This window comes from Cajanus cajan, chromosome 7, assembly GCF_000230855.2.
Source record: "Cajanus cajan strain Asha chromosome 7, NIPB_CcT2T_4, whole genome shotgun sequence".
Taxonomy (NCBI): domain Eukaryota; kingdom Viridiplantae; phylum Streptophyta; class Magnoliopsida; order Fabales; family Fabaceae; genus Cajanus; species Cajanus cajan.
Genome location: NC_138523.1, coordinates 60967534 through 60976675, shown reverse-complemented (window position 1 = coordinate 60976675; position 9142 = coordinate 60967534). Strand labels below are relative to the sequence as shown.

Sequence of the window (9142 nt, the reverse complement as noted above, 5' to 3'; positions counted from 1 at the left end):
GAGACGTTCTACTACACGGCATTGACTACCATAAACAATGAGTGGGTGGCTATTAGAAATTTAAGTATTAAGTAGGTTCACATGGGGACACAGTTAATGCACACATTATATGGTAATCTTGACTAAATACAATGGAATTCACTGCCATGCGTCCACTTTTCATCACTATTTTTCACATGACCATAATATTTGTACACACATTATGCTTATGTATAAATCACTTGTTAGTTTTCCATTTCCAGAGAAAAAGAGATTATCAAGGAATCTTGACTCTTCAGACCATATAAAATTAGATGTGTCCGGAGCATCATAGAGAAATGTAGCTGATTTCTTCCTTTTGGGACTGTAGGGCTATTTTTAATTGGCTAATGCTTAGTTGTTCAATTATATATATTATATTACCCAACAGGACCAAACACAATTTTATATTTTAAGGGAACAATAGTGTGCACGTTTCATTCATTTGTGTTACAATTATTGATTACTTCATGTCATAAATTTACGTTACACGCCGACATTGATCAATTGCTGAAACCAATGCATCGCGCAAAGATAAACTAAACTATCTTTGATTACAAAGAAACATATTAAGAGACACATCCAACGAATTCCCTGAGTTCACATTGAAATTTCGGAACAATTCCATTCTGTTACTCAAATAATTCAGTCATTTGGCATTGAAATATTTCAATTGTGTGTGAGGTTTCAATTTTTAGAATATTTTCTTGTCATGTTACTGGAATATATTCTTCTGGTGCCACTACGAGCTATGCATGCATTGCCCAAATAAAACTATTTTTGTTTCCCTGAAGTGTTCAGAAATAATATTCAAAATGCCCAAACAAAAACATTTAGAAAGACTTAATTATAGAGCATTAATTTTTTTTCAAAAGTGTCGTTTTCTAGAGATGTAAGACACAGATAAAGTTCAAACCTTGAAGGCTGAAGAAAACATCAATTATTATTTCTTGCACGAAATGAAATTAATCTGGAAATCACTATTTTTCCCTGGTTAGTGGTTACTGTTTCTAGCCTTTTGTTTATTTATTTTTTTTCTCATTCTCGTCAAGAGTTTGGGTACCACGAGTTAGCTGAAAAAGCAGTAACGTGCAGCATCACATGTAAATATCTCATCATTGAGGAATCACATGGCTCGGAAAATTCTTAAAGAAAGAGAGAAAAGAGTAAAAGCATTAATAGGTGAAGTGAACCAAAGTGGTGATGAACTTGTACTCTTCTCATAGCAACTTCTCATTCTGTCTCCTTCTCCCCACTTATTGTCCACCCCACTCCAATCAACGTATCAAGCCAAATTAATCTGTATATAAGTGAATAATATTAATGGATATAATATTTTCTTGGGGTATATAAAAAATAAAATAAATTTTATAATTTGATTTGTATACTAACCCCAGCGAACACGTGGAGGGGTAGCAAAATAAGGAAAATTTGGATTATTCTTTATCATAAACTGCCAAAAGCTTGTGTTCAAAATGTACTCAAAAAAGTAATAGTAAAGTCAAATATCTTGAACCTTAACCAAAAGAGGATTTGATCCAAGGCTTGCAATGGCTGCCAATGCCAACAAAAAATGATGACCATTGATGGATCCGTGATGCAAAATACACTATTTCGTAAACAAAATGTAGAAGGAAAAAGATGAATAAAGCATTTTGGAGTTACTTTATCGTCAAGATAGGCAACTGAGCAGGGAGAGAATGATAAAAGAATAGGACGTTACGGTAACTAGCGTTCAACACTGTTATGGAACGTATAAGATGCTTTTTTATATTTTATTTAGTAGTTGGAGATTGGAATGGAGCCTTGCTCTGGCCATTTGGAGGAAAAGAAATGAGAAAAAAATTAAAGTAATAAGGCCAGCTGGTGAAGCTTAATTTAAAGAAGATGAATGGAATTGTAAATTTTGAAATGGTCCCTCATGACAGCTCCTCTTTAACGACTCACTTTCACTATAAGTACTAAGTATTTCATGCAGCTTTTGTCAGTCACCACTAACACCAAACCCTCTCTCTCTTTTCCTCACACTTTCCCTCCATCATTCCTCCACTTCCAACAAAATCAGTGAGGATCAGAGAAGAAGCATTGGCCAGAGTTGGTCACCTTTTACCTTGTACGCATGACTGCAAGGGGCAGTGACCCCAGAAGGGGTCGTCTTTGGCCACAAATGGCCATGGCATTGGCCATTGCTTTGATATCCACCACTGTCAATGCAGATGGTTACCCTTACTACTCTCCTCCACCACCTTATGAGTACAAATCACCCCCTCCACCTTCGCCCTCACCACCACCTCCTTATGAGTACAAGTCACCACCTCCACCCCCTTATGAGCACAAGGCTCCACCTTATGAGTACAAGTCACCACCTCCACCCTCACCCTCACCTCCTCCACCTTATGAGTACAAGTCTCCACCTCCACCCCCTCATGAGCACAAGGCTCCACCTTATGAGTACAAGTCACCACCTCCACCCTCACCCTCACCTCCTCCACCTTATGAGTACAAGTCTCCACCACCTCCACCATATGAGCACAAGGCTCCTCCATATGTGTACAAGTCACCACCTCCACCATCTCCTTCACCACCACCTCCTTATGTCTACAAGTCACCTCCTCCTCCTCCTTATGTGTACAAGTCACCTCCTCCTCCTCCTTACGTGTACAAGTCACCACCTCCACCCCCATATGAGCACAAGGCTCCACCATACTACTACAAGTCACCACCACCTCCTTCACCGTCACCTCCACCTCCTTACTATTACAAGTCTCCTCCACCACCCTCACCCTCACCTCCACCCCCTTACTATTACAAGTCCCCACCACCACCTTCACCATCTCCTCCTCCACCCTACTATTACAAGTCTCCTCCTCCACCTGTAAAGTCTCCAGCTCCAACTCCCTACTACTACAAATCTCCTCCTCCTCCATCCCCCACTCCTTACTATTACAAATCTCCACCACCACCATCACCAACTCCTTACTACTACAAGTCCCCTCCCCCACCACCTTACTACTACAAATCTCCTCCTCCTCCATCACCAACTCCTTACTACTACAAATCTCCACCACCGCCATCACCAACTCCTTACTACTACAAGTCCCCACCACCACCATCCCCAACTCCTTACTACTATAAGTCTCCTCCCCCACCACCTTACTACTACAAGTCTCCACCACCACCATCCCCAACTCCTTACTACTACAAGTCTCCACCTCCTCCATCTCCAGCTCCTTACTACTACAAATCCCCCCCACCACCATCACCAACTCCTTACTACTACAAGTCTCCTCCCCCACCACCTTACTACTACAAATCACCTCCTCCTCCATCCCCAGCTCCTTACTACTATAAGTCTCCACCACCACCATCCCCAACTCCTTACTACTACAAGTCTCCTCCTCCTCCTTCACCCACTCCATACTACTACAATTCACCACCACCACCTCCCTACTACTATAACTCTCCTCCTCCACCGGTTGTGTATCCCCCACATCCCCACCACCACCCTTTGATTGTCAAGGTAGTGGGTAAAGTCTACAGCTACAAGTGCTACAACTGGGAGTATCCCGAAAAGTCTCACAACAAGAAACACCTCAAAGGTACCTACACATTTCTTGCATCGATCATAATTAATGCTCACTATAGTTACCATTAAACTGTCATTTTTTGTGCTTCTCACTTCAGAGACCTGAATTGCCATTTTATATGTTCATTAGCCTTTTTTTGTGGTTAAGGCTCGTCGGTTTCCATAAATGTCTTTGATTTTTAGATTTCGTCACACTTTTAAACAAGTGTCACCTGTTCTTACGACTTAGTTGTCTTGTTTTTAAAATTAACCTTTTATGCTAATTATCGTTTTAATAAAGATAAAAAATATTTTTAAGGCTTGAGAAAAAAACAATTCAACTGGTTCAACTTAAACCAAATTTATCCTTTATGTATAAAAATATTAATATAAACAAAGATATTAATTAAATTTCTTAATTTATGTGTTAACCCCTAAAATCATATACCTAAAAAGGAACGAAAATAATAATATAACTAGATTAGAACCGGCTAAAACCTGTAAAAGATAAAGAAATAATTCATGTGACAAAGATAATTTAACTTGTTATTATCCTTGAAATGATGCTGACTTATATAATATGCTATATGACATGGATAGTTAAACTTATTATTCTTTTAGTAGTGCATCATAATGTAGTATCTTTCTTTCGTTTTATTAATAATCAACTTTGTCATAATAACATGTATTATTTATGAATTGTAATTATTAAACATTTTGGGGGCATGCAGGTGCCGTTGTTGAGGTTAAATGCAAAGCAGGAAGGAATATCATCAAGGCTTATGGTGAAACTAAGAGCAATGGAAAGTACAGTATCACACTTAAGGACTTCAACTATGTAAAATATGGATCCATAGTGTGCAAGGCCAAGCTTTACGCTCCACCTAAGGATTCACCCTTCAACATCCCTACCAAGCTAAATGAGGGAACTGACTTGAAGGTGAAATCCAAGGACAAGTATGAAGTTGTGCTCAAGGCTAAACCATTTGCTTATGCTTCAAAGAAGCATTTTGAAGAATGTGAAAAGCCCAAGCCTTCACCAACTCCTTACTACTACAACTCACCTCCTCCTCCAACTCCAGTTTACACATACAAGTCACCACCTCCACCATCACCTACTTATGTTTACAAGTCACCACCTCCACCTGTGAAATCACCTCCCTATTATTATCAATCTCCACCTCCACCATCACCAAAGCCTAAGCCACCATACTATTACCAATCTCCACCTCCTCCATCACCAAAACCCAAGCCTCCATACTATTACCAATCTCCCCCACCACCATCACCAAAACCTAAGCCTCCATACTATTACCACTCTCCACCTCCTCCATCACCCGTTCCTAAGCCACCTTACTATTATCAATCTCCACCTCCACCATCTCCAGTGCCCAAGCCTCCTTACTACTATCACTCTCCACCTCCTCCATCACCAGTACCTAAGCCTCCTTACTACTACCAATCTCCACCTCCACCATCATCAAAACCTAAGCCTCCATATTATTACCAATCTCCACCCCCACCATCACCAAAGCCATACTACTATCAATCTCCACCTCCACCATCACCAGTTCCCAAGCCTCCATACTACTACCACTCTCCACCTCCACCATCACCGGTACCAAAGCCTCCATACTATTACCAATCCCCACCTCCTCCATCACCAAAACCTAAACCCCCATACTATTATCACTCTCCACCTCCACCATCACCAGTTCCTAAGCCCCCATACTACTACCACTCTCCACCTCCACCATCACCAGTTCCCAAGCCTCCATACTACTACCACTCTCCACCTCCACCATCACCGGTACCAAAGCCTCCATACTATTACCAATCCCCACCTCCTCCATCACCAAAACCTAAACCCCCATACTATTATCACTCTCCACCTCCACCATCACCAGTTCCTAAACCCCCATACTACTACCACTCTCCACCTCCACCATCACCAGTGCCAAAGCCTCCATACTACTACCAATCCCCACCCCCACCATCACCAAAACCTAAGCCTCCATACTACTACCACTCTCCACCTCCTCCATCACCCTCTCCTCCTCCCCCATACTATTATAAGTCACCACCCCCACCATCACCAGTTCCAAAGTCCCCATACTACTACCACTCTCCACCCCCACCATCACCCTCTCCTCCTCCCCCATACTATTATAAATCACCACCTCCACCTTCACCTTCCCCCCCTCCTCCATACTACTATAAATCTCCACCACCGCCTTCACCATCCCCACCTCCACCATATTATTATCAATCCCCACCTCCACCTAAAGAGCATGTACACCCTCCCTACTACTACCACTCTCCACCCCCACCATCACCCTCTCCTCCTCCCCCATACTATTATAAGTCACCACCCCCACCTTCTCCATCCCCTCCTCCTCCATACTACTATAAATCTCCACCACCGCCTTCACCATCCCCACCTCCACCATACTATTATCAATCACCACCTCCACCTAAAGAGCATGTACACCCTCCCTACTACTACCACTCTCCACCTCCACCATCCCCCTCTCCTCCTCCCCCATACTATTATAAGTCACCACCCCCACCTTCTCCATCCCCTCCTCCTCCATACTATTATAAATCTCCCCCACCACCTTCACCATCCCCTCCTCCTCCATACTACTATAAATCGCCCCCACCACCTAAAGAACACACACACCCTCCCTACTACTACCACTCACCTCCACCACCATCCCCCTCTCCTCCTCCCCCTTACTACTACCACTCTCCACCACCACCATCCCCATCTCCACCACCTCCTTATCACTATCAAAGTCCTCCTCCTCCATCTCCCACTCCTCATCCTCCCTACTACTACAAATCCCCTCCACCACCAACGTCACCTCCTTACCACTACGTGAGTCCTCCACCACCTTCCCCATCTCCTCCCCCACCATACCATTACAAATCACCACCTCCTCCCTCCCCAGCTCCCGCTCCCACATACATTTACAAATCGCCTCCTCCACCTCCGGTTTACATCTATGCTTCCCCACCTCCACCTATCTACAAGTAAGCTCGGAATGCGGAAGCACCAGCCATGATAAATCATGTAAGTTCACGATCAGAAGTGAAAATCAGCTATCCATACATGTATTATGAATTTTATTAATGAAATTTCCTATTTAATTTTGATTTCAGGTTCTAGTTTTCATCGAGGAATAAAGGCAAGCTCCATTTGGAGCCAAGTGAAACATCTATCTTCCTGTACAAGTTCTTTGAATAAAAGTCTGAATGTGTCATGCCTGCGCTACAATATTCGTGATTCAGACGAGGTTGGTTCTATTTGTTTCATGGGCATCTTGCACGTCCTGATCTTATTGTGTTCAAGTGAGGGACAAATGAGAACGGGGAAGAGAGATTTGAAATGTAAATGCCAAGTAAAAGTCCAAAGTACAGTCCACTTCTAGTCATCTCTTTAATTTATTTGTTCATATAGATTAATATGCTCGTGTATGATTGCTTTTCTATTTATTGTGCCATTTTTGGATTGTACCCTGTTGTTGTGTTTGCAATAAGAGTACTAGTAATAAACCAGCAAATTCAATTTCTGTTCGCAAATTAATTCATGCATGTTTCTTTCCAATCACTAGCATTTATACGATTGTCACAGTTTCAAATATATACTCGCTCCCAAGGCTTCCAAATATGTAGATAACCAAGCCCCTCTTGAACTTGTAATAGTAAAGTCTGTTCCCAAGAGTTAACTTGGTACTTTTAAGATTAATTTTTTTATATTAAAACAATGTTTAATTAATAAAACTTACGTTTATGAATATAATAAATTAATTTTTGATTATTAACTATGGGCCATTTAGTGGATTATATCAAAGAAAAAAAATAGACATCCGAGATGTGTGATACACGTCACGTGTCTCAAACAAAAATCAGCTTTTTATTTTATTTTTCTTGTGGCAGAAGGGAATGAGAAAGTTTTGGATTATTGATCTTGACAGAGTCACAGTCGGTGAAGCCTATCAAACTCAAAAAATATTAAGTTTTGGCAGATATGATGCTTTTTTCTCAATTGGAGGGTAGGAGCCAGCTAAATATTATATAAATAATCCAATCAGGTTTACCACGTCATGTTTCTATCTAATATTATGTTTCAAGTTTTCAGATTGAATGCTTCGGTTATTAACTCCCAATTACAAATGATAAACAAAAACGATGAATTATTTGAACGCAACAGCAAATCTTGTTTCTTTCTTTGGAATCTTGACTACTTGCATTTGTATTATTATGTAGCAATTATTAACTTAGTTATATATTAAAAGACTTGTAGTGATATCTATTATCCAACCATAGCATAGAAGGTCCCATTCTCTAATTAACAAACCTGGACCTACGTTCCCACCCTCCCCATTATCTAATTAACTAACCATGAAGAATCTAATAAAATCCACATAACTAATTTGCGGGCCCTTTTCTTCTTATTTCATCACACATAAAAATTAGTTAACTCCTTCATGAGAAGATCGAAAGAAAATACAATCATGTTATTGTTCAGTGGCCCAAATTTTGCAAGATTAAACCACATCCATGCTGCTTGTTATGAATTCAGGACATGTTGAACATTCAACACTTTCTTTATTTTCTTTTTCCTGTATGAAGAGTTTCACAAATAGTTTGAAATTTATGCGAAATTCATTAAATAAAGAGTACGAGATATATATCAACCTCATTACTAATGATTGCTTCTTTTAGAAGGCAAAGAAAAAGTATTCTCCTAAGCAATTGAAGAGAAAGTAGAGGAAGTGGTTGTAAAGATAGAAAATATGATAGAAACTAATTTATGTGTGTGGGTGTTGTCATGCTCATCAACTTTCACTACACTCACTATACTTTCAATTTCAAAATATAAAGTCACAAAAAGAACGATGCCGCACCGAACAATGATTATAAAGAACAGGCCTAAGCTAGTTAGTAATTATTAATTAAGGAATTCGTCATCATTACCTAATATTAATTAAGAATACTATATTTTTAGGTTAAACATAGTCCTATTCCATTCACAATTTCAACCTTTTAATTTTTAATTCTGTAACGTTATGTAAGCTATGTTGCGTAACATTTTCAATTTTGATTTTATTTTCAACATTCAATGTTGAACTAACAATTAATATTTAATATTAAAAAATAATTGATATTTAAATTAAGTTATATTTTAAATATCATTTTCATCTCATAAATATGATAAAAGAAATATTAAATTAAGATATAATTTAATCTAAATATTATTAAATATTAATTATCACATTATTTACTTAATGTTAAGATACAACTAACATTATAATTTTAGCAATTAACGAATAAATATTTATTAGTGAAATTAAAATTGTGAATTTTATAAAATTGATAAATCAAAATTATGAAATTAAATATTGATGGATTAAAAAATTGCAGGTTATAGATATTATAGGAAACAAAGACAAATTGTAATTTAGCCTAATTTTAAGACACAATCACTTTTTTTAAAAAAAATCCTATGAAATTATTTTATAATTTAAAATACTAAATAATATACATAAAATA

At 39.0% G+C, this 9142-nt stretch overlaps 1 protein-coding gene across 1 annotated transcript; it reads left to right on the top strand.

Moving 5' to 3' along the window:
- Positions 1-1987: 1987 nt before the first annotated feature.
- On the top strand, positions 1988-7168 carry LOC109806586 (uncharacterized). Its single transcript, XM_083060411.1, has 3 exons — positions 1988-3617; positions 4315-6659; positions 6749-7168. Exons 1-2 carry the CDS (start codon positions 2138-2140, stop codon positions 6621-6623), a joined length of 3789 nt encoding a protein of 1262 aa, XP_082916537.1. The 5' UTR covers positions 1988-2137; the 3' UTR covers positions 6624-6659; positions 6749-7168.
- Positions 7169-9142: the final 1974 nt, after the last annotated feature.